The 25,550-nt window shown below is 37.2% G+C and overlaps 1 protein-coding gene across 1 annotated transcript; it reads right to left on the reverse strand.

Moving 5' to 3' along the window:
- Positions 1 to 49: 49 nt before the first annotated feature.
- adgrg2a (adhesion G protein-coupled receptor G2a) lies at positions 50 to 8,979 on the reverse strand. Its single transcript, XM_073830712.1, has 14 exons — positions 6,644 to 8,979; positions 5,355 to 5,574; positions 5,125 to 5,281; positions 4,873 to 5,034; positions 4,430 to 4,549; positions 4,298 to 4,343; positions 4,083 to 4,189; positions 3,639 to 3,763; positions 3,228 to 3,499; positions 2,874 to 2,973; positions 2,516 to 2,799; positions 1,279 to 1,380; positions 1,063 to 1,185; positions 50 to 982 (listed from the first exon to the last, which is right to left on the reverse strand). Exons 1-14 carry the CDS (start codon positions 7,728 to 7,730, stop codon positions 879 to 881), a joined length of 3,009 nt encoding a protein of 1,002 aa, XP_073686813.1. The 5' UTR covers positions 7,731 to 8,979; the 3' UTR covers positions 50 to 878.
- Positions 8,980 to 25,550: the final 16,571 nt, after the last annotated feature.

Consider the following 25,550-nt stretch of genomic DNA (forward strand, 5'->3'; position numbering starts at 1 on the left):
GTGATGGAACTTGCACACAAACAAAAAAAACTGAATGAACACAAAAAAGTGTAATAAATTATTTATTATGTTAGAATCTCAGATTCGTAACACTACCTAAAATATACAAATGTGAATTTTTCATGAATTCATAAAACTACATAATTATAAAAAGAACTATTTAAAAACATGATAAACCATAAAAGTATTACTTTTTGACTAAACAAAACCCTTACTACTCAAAAATAATTTTTTGTACAGTACACAGAAAGCAAATTTGATTAAATGTAGCATTTTTTTAGATACATTAGTATATTAATTCCATATTTCCTCCTTATGTGAGAATTACAAAACTGAGCATGACTCTAAAATGTGACTATGAAAAACAAATAAACAACTAAATGGACAACAGGACATATCTCAGTCTTTAAACACGTCTGACAGATTTACATGCTTTTCAAGATAAAAGGGAGAAATTCCCCTCTTTTTTCCTTCATTTTAAATTATTCCTTCAATTCTAAAACATTTATTACGTTCCATTTGATGCACTTGCATCATCTGAACTTTTTTAAAATTAATTTGTAGAAGAGGCGTTTAATACTGTTTGCTGAAAATATATAGGCGTTCAAAACCTTCGACGCTGCAAAAAGCATAATATGCCATTTCCTCAGTCCTCAGTAAATGCTTATGCTATTCATTACTTCTCTATTCGATAACCAATAATGAGATGAATGGCTATGAAGCTGAATGCTGAATTCAGACAAACTGATGACAAAAGACATTCACTAGATTCTCATCTTGGTGATACATTTTTTTTTCAGGCATGACAGAAACAGAATATTTAATGGTCTGTTTCTTCACCTATTGTCCTGTCTGGGTTTTTAATCCTCTTCTAAAAACTATTCAGATCTGAGTCGTGAACGGATTTGACTGTTCATCTCGTTGAAGATCACGTCGTCATTTGCTTCCCCTGACATGATCGCACTGTCGTCCACCGGTGAGCCTGTAATGTGAAATTACAGAGTTAAAAACATTCTTGACTATTATATCAAATGCATTTGTACATTTCTTCCCAGAACTGACCGATGCCTTGGGACGGCACTGAGTCATCGCTGCTCACTGAGCTTCGCGGGACACTGTGGGACCCCGAATCTGCCGTCATAATCGAAGTCTTTTTAGTGTGGTTGCTCTGTGTTCGACTCCACTCTGTGGATTGAGAGATTGAGAGGAGACATCTGTAAAATATTGGTTAAAGGTAACATGCAGCTAGTTTTATGTTGGTTTATAACATAGCGATACCTGAATTTTCAGCCAATCGTAAATTGCCACAGCAGAGGTACATTCTCCACTGTTTACGGACATTTTCCTTCAGAGCACAGTGGAAAATAAAAATGAAAAATCCTAAGAGAAAATGAGAATAAGATAAAAGACCCTTTTTTAAATCAAGCGATCCACAAGAGAATATAATAGTTGAATTTATAAAAATGACCCCGTTCGAAAGTTTACATACCTTTGTTTCTTAATACTGTATTGTTACCTGAATCATCCACAGCTGTGTTTTTTTGTTTAGTGATAGTTGTTCATGAGTCCCTTGTTTGTCCTGAACAGTTACACTGCCTACTGTTCTTCAGAAAAATCCTTCAGGTCCTACAATTTCTTTGGTTTTCCAGCATTTTTGTGTGTCCAAACCCCTTCCAATGATGGCTGTATGATTTTAAGATCCTTCTTTTCACACAGAGGACAACTGAGGGACTCATTTGCAACTATTGAAGAAGGTTCAAACACTCACTGATGCTCCAGAATGAAAATCTATGCATTTAGAGCGGGGGTGAAAACTTTTGAACAGAATGGAGATTTTTCTTATTTTGCCTAAGTATCGTATTTTGTTTTCATTTAGTACTGCCCTTCAGAGGCTACAGAAGATGGTTACATGTTTCCCAGAAGACCAAATAAGATACATTTACCCTGATCTTCAAATTCAAAAAATTAATGCATCGTTTTTCCTTCTGAAAGATCAGTGAGCATTTGAACCTTCTGTAATAGTTGCATATGAGTCCCTCAGTTTTCCTCAGTGTGAAAAGATGGATCTCTAAATCATACAGTCAATGTTGAAAAGGGTTCAAATACAGAAAAATGCTGGAAAACCAAAAAAATTGTGGGACCTGAAGGATTATTACAATAGGATAATTTACAATTATTACTAAAAAAACAGCTGTGGATCATTCTGGTAACAACACAGTGTTAAGAATCTAGTGTATGTAAACTTTTGATTGGGAACATTTTTATAATTTCAACTATTATTTTCTCCTGTGGCCTATATGTAAACATCTTTTATGTGAAATATTTTATTCAGGTCAGTACAAAAAAACCCCAATAACATTCATTTAGTATGATGCCTCTTATTTTGGTGAAATAATTAACGTTTTGCTTATTCTGCAAGGGGGATGTAAACTTTTGACCTCAACTGTTTATTATTAAAATTCATCCAAATCTGTTGACTTTTGCTTAAAACAAAATACATAACATTGTTTCTCACCCTGTAGGGAATTGAAGATGGCAAACAGGTACATGAAGGCCAAATTGACGGGTCCCCAGGCGAAGAAGGCGAAGCCCCATGTAAGCCCGAGCAGGAAAGTAAGTCCCGCAATGCTACGAAGGTCATGCAAGCTGCTGCGGTACTGATTATTGTGAGGGTTTCGCCGCTTGATTCGTCTCAGATGGATCATCACCACCACAAACATGGCCAGGTTCCACACAAATATGATGCAGAAGTATGCCACAACAGCCACGTAGAACGCTATTTTATTTTTCAGCCAACAACTGAAAGTGAGAAATATACAAATGTTAGGAGGAATTCCTGTACATGGTAAAAACTGATGCCTTTAAATACTTACAAATCATCTGTAGTTCCATCAGAAAAGCTTCCATAGCTTATGAGGCCATAGTTATCCTTGTCTATCGCAATTACAATAATGACAACAACCAAAGGGATTCCTGCAAAAACACATCACAATAATCAATGTGTATTTGTAGCAATAGTCAAAAATAAATTGTATGGTTCAAAATGATCGATTTTTCTTTTATGCCAAATATCATTAGGATATTAAGGAAAGATCATGTTCCATGAAGATATTTTGTATATTTTTCCACCATAAATTTATCCAAACTTTATTTTTGATTAATAATATGCATTGGTATGAACTTTATTTGGCCACAAACCATACGTCTAATTTAGCAGCTGAACTCACCCCAGCCTACAAGGGAAAATTTCAGCATGTATTTGGACATGAAGTTGTTGAAGACTTTGACGATGGCCAGGTACATATGCAGAGCCTCCAGGCCCATCCAGGTAAAGGAGACCAACAGGAAGTAGTGCAGGAAGAAGGCTGTGGAAATGCACAAGCCCACAGCATCTTTGTACAGCGCCAGCCATGAGTCCAACAAGAACACCAGGTTGAGAAAGAGCAGGGCGAAACACAAATGGATCAAGATTTTCGAAGGAATGTCATGACGGATTTTGCTGAAATGAAACAGATGAAATGGGTAAATAAAAATTCTTTGGGATTCACAGGTGGAAGTTAAGTTTTTTTTGTTCACAGTTGACAATAATTTTGATTATTTTAGGGCTTATAAATACTGAGAAGCAGGACGTTACTCACTCAAATGCGAGGTAGGTGAGCAGAGTAACCGAGAGAAAGATGGCGGACACTCCGCATCCGATGTAAGTGATGTAGGTAAGGATGGTGGCCTGCAATTGGTCTTTTATGCCTTCCTGGCTAATATCCTTTGAAGACAAAACAAGTTGCAAAATGACAAGAACATTATAGAACGATCCCAGAAATGTGTAATGCATAGCTCATAGGGTCATTTTTATAAATTCAACTATTTTCTCTTGTGGACTATATTTAAACATTGATTCTGCAAAAAGTATGTAACCTTTTGACCTCAACTGTATATATGTTTATCCCTGACCTTTATAAAAATGTTCCAAGAGTAGGTAAGGCAATAACAAGAGTCTAATTTGACATGACATGTGAAATGTTAATTTTATAAAAAAGGTGTGGACATTTCTGTGAAAAAATCCCACATACTGACTTACTTACCATTAGTACAGCAAAGCTTGTCAGGTGATTGCAACTGCAGACGGTTTCGTTCTCTGTGCTGCTGTTTTTGACATAGCAGCCATTGCGATTCCAGCCTCCTAAACGTCCTAGAAAATCCAAAACACATAAGAATTAAAAGACATTAATTAAGAAATCACACATTTCACTAGGCCTAAAACGGTTTCTTGAGAGTTCCTAAAGGTGTGTAATCTCACCGTTTTTGTCAAAATCCCAAAAAACGCAGAAAGCAGTACGGTTCCCCTGTGGGAAAGGAGTTAAGGAAGAGATAGATCAGACAGAATTTAACTGGCATTGAGATATGATGTACAAAATGTTAGCACACACACCACAGGCTTCTTATTCCTCAGAGTAAACTCAACATTCTCCCTCAGGTTTTTGATTGACAGGTTAGCCACACTAGATCCTAGAATGTGGCTGTTCAGCTCCTGTTGACTCAGGGTTTTATCCTGTAGATAGATGCGAAATCAAAGAATAAACTAAAGAGACAAATTCACATCTGCAAGCTTTTAAATGATATGTGGTTACACTGGGGTGTCTTTCATGGTGTTTTTGCATCCTATTTGAAGCTTAAATGCATGGTTATCAAATAGAAAAGAGTGAAATCAAGGTAAATAATTAATTACAGATTTTCATTTTTCTGTAAACTATTCCTTTAATCTTAGGGCAGTTGGTTTTCAGAAAATGTTATGTACAATCATTGTTCTTGATATCTGACGAAGGCCTGTGTTGCCACCTTAAATAAATGAAAATACAATCAACCAGGTTTTACCTGAAAAAAGGTGCTTTTCTGAAAGAAGGTGAACTGAACTCTAGAGGCTATCTTCTTTTCTTCAGTAGTGAGGTTCTCTGTCAGAGACGCAGGTAGTGTTATTTTGGCCAGGGGGGAGGAACTTTCCACTGCCCTGACTTGTCTTTGAAGTCCTTTTGTGACCTAAATTGAAATATATAACCAAATTTTCAGTGTGACTTCCAAAAAAAAATGTTTTTAGATTCCTTTGGACTTTTGGACAGTTGTTATTACCTGTGGATTTAAGGGATCTGCAATCGAGAATGATGTTGTCCGAAAGTTGCTCCCATCAACTTTGGTCACAGTCAAACCGAGTGAATCAAATATGATGTTCTCAGTCTGGTCCCGAATCACAAGTTTCAAAGCCAAACTGTCCACAGCTTTGATTAATCTACAAAGCACAATATATTATTTGCATACAAAAATCTCAAGTTGGAATGCTTGAATTGAAAAGTGTATCTTACCGGTTAGAGGAGTCAGCCAGAGTAGCCGTAGAGCTGTTTAGAAAGTTGTTGATGACAGACAGCATTGTTCGGCCTAGATCCACACTAATGTTGGGTGCGGAAATAAGACTCTCTAACTGGTCGACCAGCTGGTTGACCTGAGTTGAGTTTAAAGATGCCACATTCTGTGTTTGATTCAGAATATTGTTAGCCACTGCATCTGGGCTTTCAGTTGTTGCTTCTGAAAAATGAATAAAAAAAATGTGCTGTTGTTAGGTAGGGCATGTAAATATACAGTGGCAAATAAAAAAATTAAATAGTGGATTTTATCATTGTTCAAAGTATCATTTTCTGTGCTCCGCTGAATGAAAAGGTTTGGAACAACGTGAAATCAAGTAACTGAACTATCCATTTTAAGTGTGACTTATAGGATAATTTTCTTATTTACTCACCCCCATGTCAGCCAAGATGTTCATGTCTTTCTTTTTTCAGTTGCAAAGAAATTAAGCTTTTTGAGGTAAACATTCCAGGATTTTTCTCCATGTAGTGGACTTCAGTGGTGGCCAATGGGTTGAAGGTGCATATTGCAGTTTCAGTGCAGCTTCAAAAAGCTTTACACAATTCCTTGCGAGGAAAAAGGGTTTTATCTAGCGAAACAATTGGTATTTTTCTTAAAAAAAAAAATATATATATATATATATATATATTAATACTTTTTAACCACAAATGCTCATCTTGCACCAGCCCAACCTCACGCATTACATAATCCCATTGAAAACGTCCAAACAAAGTCAAACGTCCTTTACAAAAAAGGTAAAACGATGATATTGGATGATTTTGAAGTTGGAGGAGAAAATGAGATTTTTCCTACCCTACCTTTTTGAACCAAAGTACACAGACGAAAAACTAACCACGCGTGACGTTTCCTACGTCATTACATAATGAGTCAAGTCGCACATGCACCCTGCAGAGCTAGTGTGAGATGAGCATTTGTGGTTAAAAAGTATATAATTTTTTATTTTTTTAAGAATACGACTAATTGTTTTTCTGTATAAGGCCCTTATTCCTCAGCTGGGCACTGAAACTGCAATTTGGAACTTCAAACCCTTGGTAACCATAGAAGTACACTATATGGAGAAAATCCTGGAATGTTTTCCTCAAAAAAACTATTTCTTTGTGACTAAAGAAAGACATAAACATCTTGGATGACATGAGGGTGAGTAAATTATCATTTACCATTTATAGTTGGAATTTTAAGTCAAGAAACTAGTGTCCATTTTGGAATGTTGAGTCAAGAAGTATAGCCAAACCTGTAGTGGTTGCCATTGTAGTGGTAGTTGTTGAAGTCACAGCTGGAGCGGTGGCAGAAGTTGTGGTGACTGTCGTTGTGGTGCTTTTGCTAGTCGTTGAAGCTGGAGCAACAATTGGAGCTTCTGTTGTGGAAGTGGAGCTGTTCTGAGGAGAGCTTGGCTGTATCACTGATGGGGCAGTTGTGGGAGCTGTACTGCTATTTGTGACTGTGCTAATAACAGTAGTATTTGTTGGTATGTTGTTTGGAATGCTAATTGAATTGCTTGTTGTAGTTGTGTTAGTGATTGTATTTTCAGTAAAGGCATTTTCTATTGTGCCATTTGATTGTGTTGTGTTAGGGAGGCTAACTATTGTGACAGGCTCGGAAGTGGAGGTGGTTGGCCCACCGGTGATGTTGTCAGTTGTTGGAAAGGTTGTTGTATGTATCTCTGTAGTGTTTGTGGTGTCAAACTGTGTTGTATTAAGTTCAGGGCTTACAGTTGTGTTAAATTCTAATGTGTTATTAGAAGTCTCCGTTGAGTTGATGCTACGATTGGCATCAGTCTCATTGGAATTCAGTGGCGCATCTGTTGTGTTAGCCAAGGTTGTGTTTAATGTGAAGGTGGTTGTATTCAACAAGGTGTCTGTGGTGTTGGAATAAGTTACATCAGTTGTATTTAAAGTTGTGAAGTTAGATGAATACACTGTAGTATTGAATTCTGGTGTATTTGTAGTGGTATCATTATCAGCATTTGTGGTCTCAAGTGTTGAATCATTCAGTTGTGTTGTGTAATAAGGTATGGCTGTTGTATTGAATTCAGTTGTACTGTCAAGAGGTTGAGTTGTGTTTGATTCATTTACATTACTTGGTGATTCTGTAGTGTGGGCTAGGGTTGTATTATTTGCGGTTATTGTGTTTTCAAATTGAGTGGTTGCGTTATATTGTGTCATGGTATTAAAGAGAGAAGAGCTCACATTTAAATATGTTGTGGTTGTGTGGATCTGAGTACTTTTATTTGTTGCGTTAAAGTCTGCCACATTATTTGTACTACTTTCTATGAGAGTTGTTGTATTGTGAATGAATAATGTAGTGTTAAATATTGTCATGTTGTCTTGCCCTGTTGTGTATAAATGTGTTGTGAATGGGGTGGTGTGTTCTGTACTGTTTAGTAGGGGTGTTGTTGCATTTAGGTTTAATGTGCTTTGTGATGGTATTGTCAAGTTAACCAGTGTTGTATTTGGCAAAAATGTTGTGGTGGTGGTGGTAGACTCTGCACCAGAACTTTGAGAACTACTTGTGTTAGATTCTGTTGCATTTTCCACAGTTTCAGATGTGAAAGTTGAGTTTAGAAGTGTAACTGTTGTATTGAATGGTGTGACTGTTGTATGATGTAGTGTAGTTGAGTTAAGTGGTATGGCAGTCGTAAATGTAGGTGTGACTGTTGCATTTATTGGTTTAATTGTTGTAGTTTCACTTATCTGTGTTGTATTAGGTGGTGGTGGTGTTTCCAACTTAGAAGGTGTGATGGCTGTTGTATTAAGTGGAGTGATTAATGTGTTAAGAGTTGTTGTATTGTTATCAAGTGTTGCGACTGTTGCAGCAGTTGTGTCAAGTGATGTGGCTGTTGTACTGACTAGAGGGTTTGTTGAACTTGTAACAGTTTGGTTGAGTGGTGTGACTGTTGTATTGACTGGTGCGGTTGTTATATTAGGTGTTGTATTTGTATTGTATAGTGTAGCTGTTGTGTCAACTGGTAAGGTTGATAAATTGTATGGCGTACCTGTTGTGTAGATCGGTGAAGTTGTTATATTGAGTGTCGTTTCTGTTGTGCTGACTGGTGCGGTTGTTATATTAGGTATTGTATTTGTATTGTGTAGTGTAGCTGTTGTGTTGACTTGTGAGGTTGTTATATTACGTGTTGTATCTGTTGTACTGGTTATTGATGTTGTTGTATTGTGTGGTTTACCTTCTGTGCTGACCAGCGGGTTGACAACATTGAGTGTTGTATCTGTTGTATGGCTCAGTGAGGTTGGTAAATTGACTGTTGTTTCTGTTGTGCTATCTGGTGTGGCTGTTATGTTAGGTGTTGTATTTGTTGTATTATCCAGTAATGGTGGTGTATTGTATGGTGTAGCTGTTGTACTGATTGGTGAGGTTGCTAAATTGAGTGGCCTACCTGTTGTTTGGACAGGTGAAGTTGTATTGAGTGTTGTATCTCTTGTACTGTCAGGTAAGGTTGTTATATTGTGTATTGATTCTGTGCCTGTTGTTTTAACTGGTGAGTTTGTTATATTGTTTGATGTAATTGTTGTACTGACTGGTCGGGTTGTTATATTGTATGGTATACTTGCTGTATTGACTGGTTGAATTGTTGCATTGAGTGTTCTATGTGTTGTACTGACCACTGAAGTTATTTTGTCTGTTGAATGTGTTGTATCAACTGGTTGAGTTGTTGCATTGAGTGTTGTATTTGTTGTACTGACCACTGAGGTTGTTATTTTGTCTGCCGTATTGACCAGTTGAGTTGTTATAATGTGTGTTGTACTGACCACTGAAGTTGTTATATTGCCTATTTTTGGTATTTTGTCTGTTGAATGTGTTGTATCGACTGGTTGAGTTGTTACATCGAGTGTTGTATGTGTTGTACTAACCACTGAGGTTATTTTGTCTGTTGTATCTGCTGTATTAACTGGTTGAGTTGTTGCATCGAGTGTTGTATGTGTTGTACTAACCACTGAGGTTATTTTGTCTGTTGTATCTGCTGTATTAACTGGTTGAGTTGTTGCATCGAGTGTTGTATGTGTTGTACTAACCACTGAGGTTATTTTGTCTGTTGTATCTGCTGTATTAACTGGTTGAGTTGTTACATCGAGTGTTGTATGTGTTGTATTGACTGGTTGAGTTGTTACATCGAGTGTTGTATGTGTTGTATTGACTGGTTGAGTTGTTACATCGAGTGTTGTATGTGTTGTATCGACTGGTTGAGTTGTTGCATCGAGTGTTGTATGTGTTGTATTGACTGGTTGAGTTGTTACATCGAGTGTTGTATGTGTTGTATTGACTGGTTGAGTTGTTACATTGAGTGTTGTATGTGTTGTATTGACTGGTTGAGTTGTTACATTGAGTGTTGTATGTGTTGTACTAACCACTGAGGTTATTTTGTCTGTTGTATCTGCTGTATTAACTGGTTGAGTTGTTGCATCGAGTGTTGTATGTGTTGTATTGACTGGTTGAGTTGTTACATCGAGTGTTGTATGTGTTGTATTGACTGGTTGAGTTGTTACATTGAGTGTTGTATGTGTTGTACTAACCACTGAGGTTATTTTGTCTGTTGTATCTGCTGTATTAACTGGTTGAGTTGTTGCATCGAGTGTTGTATGTGTTGTATCGACTGGTTGAGTTGTTACATCGAGTGTTGTATGTGTTGTACTGACCACTGAGGTTATTTTGTCTGTTGTATCTGCTGTATTAACTGGTTGAGTTGTTGCATCGAGTGTTGTATGTGTTGTATCGACTGGTTGAGTTGTTACATCGAGTGTTGTATGTGTTGTACTAACCACTGAGGTTATTTTGTCTGTTGTATATGCTGTATTAACTGGTTGAGTTGTTGCATCTAATGTTGTATGTGTTGTATCGACTGGTTGAGTTGTTACATCGAGTGTTGTAAGTGTTGTACTGACCACTGAGGTTATTTTGTCTGTTGTATGTGTTGTATCGACTGGTTGAGTTGTTGCATCGAGGGTTGTATGTGTTGTATTGACTAGTTGAGTTGTTACATTGAGTGTTGTATGTGTTGTATTGACTGGTTGAGTTGTTACATCGAGTGTTGTATGTGTTGTACTAACCACTGAGGTTATTTTGTCTGTTGTATCTGCTGTATTAACTGGTTGAGTTGTTGCATCTAATGTTGTATGTGTTGTATCGACTGATTGAGTTGTTACATCGAGTGTTGTATGTGTTGTATCGACTGGTTGAGTTGTTACATCGAGTGTTGTAAGTGTTGTACTGACCACTGAGGTTATTTCGTCTGTTGTATCTGCTGTATCAACTGGTTGAGTTGTTGCATCGAGTGTTGTATGTGTTGTATCGACTGGTTGAGGTGTTACATTGAGTGTTGTATGTGTTGTACTGACCACTGAGGTTATTTCGCCTGTTGTATCTGCTGTATCAACTGGTTGAGTTGTTGCATCGAGTGTTGTATGTGTTGTATCGACTGGTTGAGGTGTTACATTCAGTGTTGTATGTGTTGTACTGACCACTGAGGTTATTTCGCCTGTTGTATCTGCTGTATCAACTGGTTGAGTTGTTGCATCGAGTGTTGTATGTGTTGTATCGACTGGTTGAGTTGTTACATCGAGTGTTGTATGTGTTGTACTGACCACTGAGGTTGTTTCGTCTGTTGTATTTGCTGTATCAACTGATTGAGTTGTGGCATCGAGTGTTGTATGTGTTGTATCGACTGGTTGAGTTGTTACATCGAGTGTTGTATGTGTTGTACTGACCACTGAGGTTGTTTCGTCTGTTGTATTTGCTGTATCAACTGATTGAGTTGTGGCATCGAGTGTTGTATGTGTTGTATTGACCACAGAGGTGGTTAGATTGAGTGTTGTTTTGACCAGTGAGGTTGTTATCTTGTGTGGTGTACTTGTTGTGCCGAATGATGGGGTTATTATATCATGTGTCGTATTTGTTGAATTGACTGGTAAGATTATTATACTGTATAGTGTAGCTGTTGTGCTGACTGGTGGGGCTGTTATATTGTGTGTCATATTTGTTGTACTGACTGATGATGCTGGTATATTGTTTGATCTACCTGTTGTACTAACAGGTGAGGTTGTTATATTGTGTGTTGTACTGGTTGTACTGACAGGTGAGGTTGTTGTATTGTGTGTTGTGCCCAATGTGCCGAATGTAGGGATTGTTATATTGTGTGTTGTACCCGTTGTACTGTCTATTGGGGTTGTTATATTGTGTGTCATGTTTGTTGTACTGACTGATGATGCTGGTATATTGTTTGATGTACCTGTTGTACTGACAGGTGAGGATGTTGTATTGTGTGTCATATTTATTGTACTGTATGGTGATGCTTGTATTTTGGTTGTTGTACCTGTTGTACTAACAGGTGAGGTTGTTGTGTCGTGTGGTGTACTTGCTATATTGACCGGTGGTGCTATATTGACTGTTGAATTGAGTGGCGGACTTGCTGTATAATGTGACACAGTGTTTGTTTGACTGACTGTACTGTTGATGGATGTATTGAGTGGTGTATTAGAAGTGTTTGTGACTGATGGTGTGACTGCAGTGTGGGTTTGGTTAGTCAGTGACCAATCTATAGTTACTGATGGAGAAGTGATGTTTAGGAATGTAGCACTGCTTGTTCTAGAAGGAACAACTTGAGTTGTGTAGGACTCAGAGGGCGAGACTTCACAGCTCTCATTGAAAATAACAGCAAATGTCTGACCCTGTGCACTGAGGAAACAAAGAGCAAGATTGGAACGTTTGTTTAGAAAAGGCTTTTGTTAGTCCTGAAACAACATTCTTGTCAAACAAATAATCCTACCCATGATATACTGCTAAAGGAAATGAAAGGTCAAAAAGAATGTTGTTAAAACCACGAATCCAGTCCTAAGCCTAAAGCTAAAATATGATTGGTTGACAGGAGCACTGCTCAAGGACTAACACGGATGTACTTAGCAAAATCACATTAAATGGCTATGTTCACACTGCCAACAGTTCTGATTTGCTTTTTGATTAGGACTGGTGTTTAATCATTATTCATTAAGTTTGGAATATAGTTTGAATATAATTTCAGTATGAATATAGCCCATGAGACAAGATTTACCATTTCAAATTGTTTTGGATGTCATCAATGTGGCTGGAACTGAAATCTACAGACATCCAAGTGAAAGTTGAGTTCAAAGGAATGGTTGTTGAATTAGTGGGCAAACTACATATGGCTGTTTAGTAGAGAGATAGAAAAAATTAATTGCAGTTTTACTGTTTACACCACCTTTATAAGCTGTAAATGTGGAATACCCATCCATACAGTTTAACACTCACCTATTCGACTGAGAGGTCCATCAAATCTAATGTTGGTACTGTCCTTCCACAGAACAGCAATAGCAGTACTAACAGTACACACATCCAGCTGTTTTGACAGCTGCAGAGTTAACATACACGTGTAGATCCTGAGGCATGACAGACAGGTTAATCTGATGTAAATACACGCAGACACACATAAATACACACGTTAGCACAACTTACCTTGTTTCTTCACCAAAACATTCCAAGTGCATTCCCTGTAAAGAATCAATCACAGCCAATTAGAGCAGATACAGAAAACAAGATTTGACTCACTTGTAACAAGATTATTTTACTGAAGATGGAAAACAAATGGATGTTTACCTGATACAACTGGGATACTTCAGTAAAAGAATTACACAGAGACCTATGAACATGAAACATGACCGACCATAAATTTTTTTAATATAATAATTAACTTTCATATACACAACCAGTCAAAAGTTTTTGAACAGTAAGATTTTAATGTTTTTCAAAGCAGTCTCTTCTGCTCACCAAGCCTGCATTTATTTGATCCAAAATACAGAAAAATCTGTCATTTTGTGAAATATGTTTACTATTTAAAATAATGGCTTTCTATTTAAATATATATTATAATGTAATTTATTCCTGTGGTCAAAGCTTTATTACTCCAGTGTCTTTAGTGTCAGTGTCACATAATCCTTCAGAAATCATTCTAATATGCTAATTTGCTGTTCAAGAAACATGTTTTTCTTATTATTATCAATATTTAAAACTGCTTTAAAAACAAGGACATTTGTTAAATTGATCAAAAGTGATGATAAAGACATTAACAACACCAAAGATTTCTATTTCAGATAAATGCTGTCCTTATGAACTTTCTATTTAAAGAAACCTGAGAAGAATATACTGTTTTCAACACAATAATTATAATAATAAATGTTTTTAAGCAGCAATATCAGAATATTAGAATGATTTCTGAAGGATCATATGACTTGAGTAATGATGGTATAAATTCAGCTTTAAAATCACAGGAATAAATTACATTTTTAAAATATATTCTAATGGAAAATAGTTATTCTAAATAGTAAAAATATTTCAAACTTGTACTGTTTTTGCTGTACTTTGGATTAAATAACTGCAGGCTTGGTGAGCAGAAAAGACAGAAAAATCTTACAGTTCAAAAACTTTTGACAGGTAGTGTATTTATCTTTTATTTGGAAATTGTGATGCATTTTTTAGGAATCATTGGTGAATAAACAGAAATCTTTTTAAAACATTATAAACATATTTACTGTTACCTTTAATCATTTTAATGTGTCTTTAAAAGGTTTAATTTCTCTTAAAAAACATACTGACCCCAAACTGTTCAACATTACTGTACAAGTTATTTTTCACAGAAATTGCAGACATACCCTTGCATTCCAGAGTCGTTGCAGGGAGTGCTCAACTGTACCACCTATTGAAAAGAACAAAATAAGACAATCATTATATTTGGTCATTCATTGAGGTAAAAAACTATTGTAACTTGCAAATATTTAAATAGCAAAACTTACTATAGGCATTTAACCTATTTGCAAAAACTTCTATAAAAAAACTTCTATTTCTATAAAAACTCACCATGTTCTGAATGTAGGTAAAATTCACTTCTGGGCTTGTAATATTTAGACGAACAGCATAATATGTCTCTAAAAGAGAGGCAGGAGAGAAAACTGAGTCTGATTGGAACATGACACAAACTTGTACATACTCATACATAGATCAATTATGTTTAACTCACCGTTGTTGGTAGACACGTGACACTCACAATATTGTTGGTTCTCAACTAAAAAAACAAAAATAATTGTTTTAATATGAAACTGGGTATTAGTCAGAAAATGATGATTGAATAGTAAGTCCAAACAATACAAACACTCACCGTCGCAGGATTGATTAGCAACCAAGTCTTTCGGAACGAAGCCACTTTCCTTATAAGAACTAATGGGAGAAAGAGCAAACATTGAGAAATTAAAATTACAATGTCACATAAATGTTGTAAACACTAAAATGGAAATACAGCATCCTGCAGGAATAATTTAATTGTGTGCCAAGTCTATAATCAGTAGCGTATCCTACCATGTGACATTGACAGGCCCCTGGGTCTTGCAAACATCATCATAAGACATCGGAGATGTGCACTGCACAAAACCACCTCCAGGGGGCGAAATATTCTGCTCTGGGCACAGGCCTTTTCCTACATACAAAAGCCATATAACAATGCGATTGTTATATGATCAAATGAACCACTTTTATTATGCTTATAAGGTGATTTTTGTCATTTTGAAGCCTTACTCACCCACGCTTTCTACATCCCCCATAAGCTGGATCTGGATCGATGGGTTTATAGTCCCGTTTTGTACCAGCTGTCGGAGGATGCACGTATTCACAGGTAGGCTCAGCTGGAGCAGCACAGTGCAGTTTGTCCTCCTGTAAGAATAGGGGAAGTAGCAGCGTTACTTTGTTATATTACAATGAGATCATACTTGTTGTGTATCTTCGAGAGTTTGACTTACTGGATGTTCTGCTTGGCTTCACATCTAACCTCAGCAGTCTAATATGAATGGAAAAAGACCTTTTATAATTATGCACTGTTGGAGAACATCAGTTCAGCCCTATCCTGTTTTTTTGAAAACGATACCTACCACAAAGACTATGTCAGTTTGGCATGATGTAGTATCGATTCCAGTTGTTGAAACTCCAGCAGAGCAGGTGCTTTTATTGAAAAGATCTGAAAACTGATTATAGAGGGGGTTTATTGATCATTGTTATTATTATTAATAGTAGTAGTAGTATTTTTAGGGCAACTGCTGTTTTTAATTAAAAATACAAATGCTCATACCCAAATTTGAATCTCTTCCTCTGTCATATTAGAGCCATTCACCTCTACGAGCATCCAGTAGTATGATGCTGTGACGTAGGAAGAGAGATATTATTACACACCCCCAGGAATCACCGCTTTTAATCTAAATGATGTCTTCTAAGAATAAAATAGGCTTTGTCTAAAAATGTTTTCTTTCTTACATTTATTAGCACAGTACTGGGAAAAGGTACACTGTACTGCGAATGGGTCTGAAACAAATGAAAAGACACATCAAAGCATTGAACCATTAGGATTAATTTTATAATGTATAAATTATGTAATATGTGGCAGAATGAGAGAATGAAGGTAAGGAATTTAATTTAATATCCTGTAATTATCACCGAAATAGAAGCCATCTGTCTTTTTCGAAAAAAGAAGAAAAAAGACATGATCAGAACGTAGCGATAATAGCCGTACCTGTGAATAATACATTGGAGGTCGTTGTTCGTAGAACCGCCGTCTGATTGGTTACTCGAGTCACGACAGTTGGTGCAGCGGAAGAGCTCGATGTCGTATGATTGACTGTTGTTTTGAAAGTAATGTGATTGCTTAAAAGTGTCTGGGGTGAAATTGACGTGCTCTGGGTAGTTTGAGTTTGAGTGGTTATGTAAGACATAGGTGAGGCTGGAGTTGGAGATGACGTGTTTAATCCACTAGCATTTGACACAGTATTTGTGTTGTTAACAACTGCTGATCCAGTCAGAGCTGGTGTAATAGTTCTTAATGTGGTAGTTGATGTGAGGGAAATTTGTGTTGGTACATTGGGAGTTGTTGAAGGCGTAGAAGTTGTAGCGAGTCCTGGAGGATTTGATGTGGTTGTGGCTTGTGAGGTTGAAGCAGAGGGTGTGCTTATGATCTGACTCGATGACTGAAAGTTCTCTGCTGTGTGAGAGAAATAAAAAGAAATGAAAAATCAATTAGTTTTGATCAATGCACAACATTAAAAAAAATATTTTTCGGATCATCAGTTATCAAAGGTCTGTAAATATTGCTCTAAAATTTCACCAAGCTAAATACTCCCTAAAACTCCCAGAGATCATGTTTTCATTTTAAGTCTTATTTTAACATAACAAAGTGGTTATATCTAAGTATGTCAGTTGTTTACTTACTTTTTTAATTAGTCTTCCTATTAACGACATTATATTTTTCATTCAGACTGATTCGCAAGCGCAGAACACGCACAAAAGCAAGAGGCGGGATTTATCGCATGAACCAATCGCAGCCGAACATAACCAGTCATATCCAATCATATCGTGATGGAGGCATTGCCTCCTCTTAAGTGAATTCCCTCCATTCAATCTCAGTTACCCCCCACCAAACCCATGGCATGCTTTAGGGTGTCTGTTAAAACTCAATGGGCTCAGGGGAGGCGAGAGAGACGCAGACTTCCGCTGTAAATTTGCCTGCTGCTGTCGCTGACAATGTTTCTTAAGAAAAACAAGTGATTTACAGTATACATCATTACAAGTTTTGAGGAAGAAATGCTATAAACTATCCTAACCCAAAGTAAACAGCTCACTGATTGAAAGTGGTTAGGAACTCTCTACCCCAACTTTTTACAGTATATTCCATGCACCTTACATTTGTTTACTGACCTTGTGTGGTGGTTTTCTGTGTACTGCTAACTATTAAAGCCAACAATGAGTAGAGTGGACCTTAGAAAGGCAGAGAACAAAGAAAAGGAAGCGTGTAATTCGACACAGCATCAAACAAATTCCATGTAACTAATTAAAATGCAAATATACACACGATTTGTATATCTGTATTTATAACTGCAGCTTTATATATATCTTTTTTTTTGCTTTTTTCTTAATAAGACAGTGGAGATGTTACAGGAAGTGAGTGGGAGAGAGAGAATGATGGGATTAGGAAAGCAATAGCCAAAAATACATTGTATCAGTAAAAATTATTGATTTTTCTTTAATGCCAAAAATCATTAGCATATTAAGTAAAGATCATGTTCCATTTAAAATGTTTAGTAAATTTCCAACCGTAAAAATATTAAAACGTAATTTTTGATTAGTAATATGCATTGCTAATAACTTTAAAGGCGATTTTCTCAATATTTAGATTTTTTTGCACCCTCAGAATCCAGATTTTCAAATAGTTGTATCTCGGCCAAATATTGTCCTATCCTAACAAACCAAATGTCAATAGAAAGCTTATTTATTCAATAAAAAAAGGCCCTTATGGCTGGTTTTGTGGTCCTGGGTCTCTTATCTCTAGTATCTATATGCTGTTTTGGTAAAGTAGAGATGGAAGACTTACTAGATGTTGAGACAAACTCTCGGCTGCTTGCTGCACCTTGGGATGCTGGAAGTGAATAAAATATGAAACTTAATATTATTATAATGGTTTTTCAAAAACACACCTATGCAATCATTTCATTGCAGTGAAAGAACAGAACACAAAGTTTACACTTTTCAATTTGCAGAACTCTTGCAGAATCCTATTAAGATGATATTGATATGCAGATACAGCTGATTTTTACTCAACTACGTAGATTTTTCCCGCAACCCTGTCCAGATAACGTCAAATAACAACCGAGCACAAGATTGCCTAACCCATCCACTGTTCAAAACATCTGTTTGCGTCATGCACCGTGCCTGCAACAGGCATGCCTTTTCAGTGCAGCATGCCGTGAGATCGAGGACAATAGGAAGAGCTACATTTGCAGAGGAGTGGAAATGACATTTGACGCTAAAGCACGGTCATACCTTCACAAGAAGTATTGATTCCTGGGAACTATCACAATTTTTAAGTAAATGATGCCTTCTAGTTTTAATTTGTTACTGTGCAGGTCACAGGTGCACTGTTTAGAGGTTTATTAGATATTTAACCTTTCTTGTATTTCATTGAGATATTTCATTCATTTTTGTTTCTTTGTGCCCTGTTTAGATGGTCCAAGCAGCTGTTTTAAATATGGAAATGTGCACGCTGTTTAGGTTTACGCTCTATTAAGGTTTGTCTTAGGGATGCAACGAATGTTCGGCCACCGAAAATTTTCGGTTTTCGGCCGAAAGGCTTTTATCACCGAAACAACACGGCCGAAACAGTATGTTGACGCAAACAGAAACCGCAGCCTGCTGGTGCTTGTCTAAAGCAACACGTCTCTGTGTGGATGTATCTCAGTATATCTGGGAAAGACCCACGGATAGCGATTTGCAAAACTTGTAATGCCGAAATTTCAAGAGGGGGTGTGTCTGCAGGCATGCGCGCAGTGATGAGAGCAGAGATCGAGACAGATGTAGCTTTCAGTGAGTGAAAAACAATGGCTTTACGTTGGTGTTACGTCGCAATATTTTAAAGATATGTCTTTTCTATATACTGTATTTTTATAAATATTTATGTTTTAAACCATGGAGGTGAGCCAATGGATATCACACAAGCAACGTGAAAACTGCGCAATATGTTAAAGTGAAAGTAAAAACTGACAGTGCTTTCAGCATCTGATGTGCATTCTTTCAGAGACAATGAGAGACGATTATACTTTACATGCTGATATTAATTTAGTCCCCTAATATTTTTCTTGTGCCCCGAACATGGTTGGAAAAAAATAAAAAGAAACGTATTTTGCGTAAGGGTTGTTTTTTTGAAAGACTTAAATAAAGCTCTTAATTTTCATTGATGACTGCAGTGTTATAAGGGGTTAAGAAAGTCTTAATTATGATTTCAGGTGGTCTTAAATGTGGGGACTGAAAGACAAGAATTGCAATGAAACTTCAAAAGGCTATCCACTGAATAAATATGAGCGCAGCACGTTTCAAAAATTTGCTGCGCTGCTTTGTGTACCAATCTGACAGCGCCTCCTGCTGGAGGAGAAACGCGTAGAGTTGTAAATGTGAACTGATGGATCCACAAGACAATGTGTTATAAAAATTGTAACAATTTAAACAAACGCTGTAAAATATACGTATATGTTATTTAAGTAATATAATATTTGATTGATAATAATTGTTTAAATTAATATAATTGATTTATTCTTTGAAACTTTAATATTAATTTATGCAATTGCAATGCCTTGATTTTAGGAAGATTAGTACACGGTCATAGCCATTCATGCAATAGTACTAATAATTGGTATAATTCTTTCGGTGTTTCGGTTTTCGGTTTTTGGCCTTGCTTTCCTCTTTTTCGGTTTTCGTTTTCGGCAAAGAAATTTCATTTCGGTGCATCCCTAGTTTGTCTGACTATATTCCAAATTTTGTAAAGCTGTTTAATACCTTTTCAGTGAATTCATTTGCTGAAAATCCTGCTATAGCTCCTAAAATCTTTATTTGCACACATTTTTAATTTAAAACATTCAGATGTGCCGTGTTGTAATTGGTCATAAGAAAGCAGCTTGGACATTCTGCAATTATCTTAACGTGTTCTAAAAAACTGTCCCCCTTCTCAAAAGTATTTAAAAAAAAAATCATATACTTCTTTATAGTGAATTGGTTTGTTCTGACACCTATGCATATCAAGGATTTTCAAAACATTTCTGGACTTAGAGCTTCCCCACCTGCATATTTTGGATAAATCCCTAATTTAAAACAGATGAATTATTAGATTTCTCCATGATCAGGAAACTTTCAAAATGTGTCTTGCTGGGAAACCCCCAGGAACTGTTTGAAAATCCCAAATGGAATGACTCACTGATTCCTTTCTATAGGAAATATTTATTTAAATGCATTATTAAATATTGGACTGTCCAGTATCAGCTTAATTTTAATGCTGCCACTCATTAAGGCAACTTTAAATTCTTAATAGCTTATAGTTTGGGAATAACCCCAAGACAGTGACCCACCACCAAAGTGCAATAGTACTCAGTGAAGTGAATTCACACTTGCACTGCACTTACTGGATGGAGCTGTAGTTCCGACTGCACTGCGTTTCTTACGCAGATGCCCTAAACCTAAAGATGAAATATAGAAATAGAATTGGCATGCACAAATAATAGAAAGACAAGAGCAAGCGAGTGTCGTTACTACTGCCTTTCTTGTACCCTGCATCAACATCTGATCTGATCATTTCAATCAGGTTTTCAATCCAGCCTCGGCGTCTGGATGTGTTTTGAAATGTTTCAAATATCCTGTAGGATATTTGAAATTGATTTGACCTCTTAATTTCCTGTGGAGGAGAAAAAGCATGTCTTATATAGTGAACTCATTCAGGTCTAGAAACGAGAGGCCAGATTTGATCTGACGTATATCGGATGTGTCTTTTCACTGATTTTATATATATTTTTTAAACTGTATACATGTATAATTTTTTTATTGTGATGATTTAGCAGGCCTATATTTGTTAAATTGGTAACACTTTATAATAAGGTTCATTAGTTAACATCAGATAACTACATTAGTTAACATGAACTAAGAATGAACAATACTTCTACAGCATTTATTAATGCATTATTGTTAACATGTTTGTTAACATAGTTTATCTTCTGTGAGCTAACATAAACAAACAATGAATGACTGTATTTTTATTAAAGGTGCCATAGAATGGAAAACTGTGTTTAGCTTGGCATAGTTGAATAATAACAGTTCAGTACATGGACATGACATCCCATGGGTCTCAAACACCACCATTTCCTCCTTCTGGTGTTTGCAAAAGACCACCGAAAAATAGGTCAATTCCAACATAACACCGACTATTACGCAACAGTCCCAATCGTTAATAGTTACGCAACCAACATTTGCATAGCACAATCATCAGTAACATCAGTACATCAGTAAAATAAGGCGAGTCACTGAAGGGACATGGTTAGCTTAATGCTAGCGGTAGCCTGTACATAAGATTTTACTTACCACATAAACGGAGAGATGAGTGCACTGATGATGGCCAATGATTTACAGATCCTGAGCATCACTAAAGCATCAAAACTTTTGTGGTAAGTCCTTCTTATGTTATACTACTTCGCTGAAGTATAACGTTGCACAGAGCACATGCATCACAATAGTGAGAGAAAAAAATGTTGCGGATTCAAAATGGCAGATTTAACAAACCGCATATCAAAGCGGACCACCAAGCGGAAGCCGCTCTGTGAGACAGCCAATTAGAGCAGAGCTCCTCATTATTATCCAGGAACCTTCCAAATAAGGCAATAACAGAGCATTTCATTCTAGGGACAAATCCTAGGGTTGTAAATGGACCTGTAAAACCATTTCTGCAGATTTTTTGCCCTTTCCTATGCCATATACCTTCTATGTAGATATCAGAAAACAATTTAAAATATTGTTTCAATGCATTCTATGGCACCTTTTATTAACAAAGATGAATAAGTAGTGTGATAAATGTTTTGTTCATTGTTTGTTCATATTAGTTAATACATTACTTAATGTAAACAAATAAGGCCTTAGAGAAAATAAAGAAAATAACAATGTCAATAAAACACTATTTTGATTTACAACAAATGCAGCTAAGGAGAAAGGCTACAAAATACAAGTTCTTTGTGACATCATTTGATAAACTGTTTCAGAGCTAGGGCAAGTTATTATTTTTGAATAAACATTACAAAGACTTCTTTGGGATACAGGTGCAGTAGTCTCAGCCTCAGACGTCACGCCCACGGAACGTTGGCTAAACGTCTGATGCATATGGTACACTTAACTGGAAACACTTCAGGAATGTCGAAGTCGTCATCTGATTAGTTGAATTTGATCAGATTTCCGGAACACGCGAGTGTCGCGTTTATTTTCGGTCCGCCGGGAAACAAAGCGCAGACTGGTTTACTCGGCGTTTTGCTAAAAGGTGCTTATGCAGACGCCGTTGTTAAACACATTTGCGACGTTCGCGAACAAATTACTGACTTACTGCTTGTTCTCCCCCTTCTTCGTTAACTTTCAATGCTGGTTATTTCAATGACTGACTTGTTGCATGCCAGTCTGTTGGGGACATTTCTACGCCCCGAAACGTGACGCTGAATGAAACGAACTGTGAATGGTTGTTTGACATGTCGGTCAAATGGCCTTATAGGCGGGCCTTGGCCAATTAAAGCTGCCATGAATTCCAGACCTTCAGCCGTCAGTCTGAAGGTCTGGCTACGCGAGACTACAGGTGCGGTGACATTTACTATTGGTAATCAAATTTTTGCAGGCAAAATCCAGTCGTTTAAATAGGGATCCACAAAATCTGGAATTTCACTTGAGGGTGAATGATTCTTCACGAAAGATGGTCAGATAGATACCTTTTGATGCAGGGAACAGGCAAGGCTAGTGACTCTGTCCCCTGTTGGAAAATCTATATTTATAAGCCTGTAACTGTGTGCTGGAACATGATAACTGGCTTCTAGCTGGTTGAAAATGGTCATTAGCCTGTCCTAGCTAGTCATTATGTGGTCTAAAGTGGTCATTGATTGGTTTAAGCTGGTAATAAGCTGGTGCTTGTTCTTCATTAGCTGGTTCTACCTAGTCTTTAGCTGACCCTAGCTAGGTGATCCAAGCTGGTAATTGGGTGTCCATTGGTAGTCCCCCTAGTTATTTATTATTCCAGCAGGTCATTAGCTACAAGTACAAGGAGGTAGATCATCATGGACCAACAACAAACTGGTTACCAGCAGGTCATACTAGCTTACACCTATGTTATCCAAGACGCTCATGTGTTTCTTTCGTCAGGTAAAAAGAAATTAAGGTTTTTGAGGAAAACATTCCAGGAATTTCTCCATACAGTGGACTTTAATGGGTTGACAGCCTTTCCCAGCCGAAGAATAAAGGTGGTCATGGTTGGTCATTTAAAAAAAAAAAAAAAAAAAAAATGTATATACTTTTTAACCACAAATGCTTGTCTTGCACTAGCTCTACATCCACGACTTCACATATTACCTAGTCTTGTTGGAAAGGTCACACAAAAGTCAAACAACCTTTACAAAAAGAGGTAAAACAGCGATGAACTAACAAAGAACTAACCACATGTGACCTTTCCAACATGGTTAAGTAATGCATTAAGTTGTAGATGTACATCGCAGAGCGAAAAAGTAGTTAAAAAGTATATTCATTTTTTTTTTTAATTAGAAAATGACTGATTGTTTCGCTAAATAGGACCCTTATTCTTTGGCTGGGATCGTGTAGAGCCCTTTGAAGCTGCATTGAAACTGCAATATCGACCTTTAACCAGCTGATATGAACCCCCATTGAAGTCCACTATATGGAGAAAAATGTTTTCCTCCAAAAATTTTGACTGAGGAAAGAAAGACCAGAACAACAGGACATTTTATTTAGGAGTGAACTAATTCTTTAAGGCGGTCAAACTGGTTTTTGGAACATGGTGACTAGTCAACCAACTAATGACCGTTTTTAACCAGCGAGAAACCAGCTATCATGTTCCAATATACAGCTACTAGCTAAAGCTGGATTTTCCAACAGGATCATAATTGCATCTTTAAAAAATACATGCATGGGTTGAGTTTTCTTGAGAAGTTAAATTAGTGAATTCATGCAACATTAAAACATGCATCATCTTCATCATGCATGTATTTGAAAACACTACAAACAAAATATCCCAATCAATCCGCATGCTGGCCTTTACAAGCAATAGGTCTGTTTGAACAGTTCAGTTCAGTCATTAAAGCTTTAAAGATGTTACAAAAAAAAGTACCGTGCATACTTTTAGTTCAAAGAGAGATAGTGCTTCAGGCTGTTTATGGTTTGCAGAGTTGATCTGAAGGTGGCTTACACACAGTCATTAGGCAAATTATCATTGCTATTTTCAGCCCGCCTCTCTTATCAACTACCGGTTAAACAGGCTTCCCTTTTGTGAATCTCTGTACTCACCACATTGCAACGTATAATCTTGGACTCTAGCCTGGGCTCGTGTGACGGCCCAAAGTCGTGAGTCCCAGCCAATTACCGTCCCATCCGCGCAGGCCCTGTGTTCTCCAACATCGTCCCATATGCGGAACAGGTAGAGCTCCACGGTGGCCAATTTCGCCCCAGGGGATGCTTCGTTTGCTTGGCATCCCAGCAGAAGGCGCCCCGAAGGAGGGATTGCTCGGGCAATGGCGGTCCGCTGGTATACTTCCGAGTTGCCACCTATCGTCAGGCTGAAGCTTTTGTGAGGGGCGTCCCACCGTAGACATATGTGGTACCAGCGATGAGTGGTCAGCTGGACAGTGAACTGGTGGCGTACACCCAACAGCCAGGCGTACAGGTTGTTTGCATCCCCCTGCAGGGCGAGTTCATAGCGGGGTGCAGGGGCCGAGACATAGCTAAATGCTGTCCACTCACCTGGGGAAAGGACCTGTACGTCCACGCATACCGTCGTTTGAAAGAGCACAGGCATATGCTCCTTCCCCTGTAAAGTCCAGTGGTCATCACACCCTTGCAGGACGGCCTTAGCATCAGACATAAAGAAGCCATCCACTAGGAAGAGAGAGGAACATTTTTTGACAATTAGAAAAAAAAAATGGTCCTTTATAAAAGTTCAGTAAACTGAACAGTGTCCTGAACAGTTAATCTGCCTACTGTTCTTCAGAAAAATCCACTAGGTCCCACAAATTCTGTTTTTTTTTTTAGCATTTTTTGTGAATTTAAACCCTTTTTTTTTAGATCCATATTTTCACGCTGAGAACAACTGAGGGACTCATATGCAACTATTACAGAAGGTTCAAACACTTACTGATGCTTCAGAAGGTAACACAATGCATTAAGAACCAGAGGGTGAAAACTTTTGAACAGAATGAAGATTTTTCTTATTTTGCCTAAATATCATATTTTTTTAAATTTAGTACTGCTCTTCAGAAGCCACATAAGATACTTACATGTTTCCCAGAAGACAAAATAGTTTAAATTTACCCTGATCTTCAAATTCAAAAAGCTCCCCCAGCTCTTAATGCATTTTGTTTCCTTCTGAAGCATCAGTGAGCATTTGAATTTTCTGTAATAGCTGCATATGAGTCCCTCAGTTGTCCTCAGTATGAAAACATAGGTCTGAAAATCATACAGTCATTGTTGGAAAGGGTTCAAATACACAAAAATGCTGAAAAACCAAAGAATTTGTGGGACCT

Source organism: Garra rufa, chromosome 24, assembly GCF_049309525.1.
Source record: "Garra rufa chromosome 24, GarRuf1.0, whole genome shotgun sequence".
Lineage (NCBI taxonomy): Eukaryota > Metazoa > Chordata > Actinopteri > Cypriniformes > Cyprinidae > Garra > Garra rufa.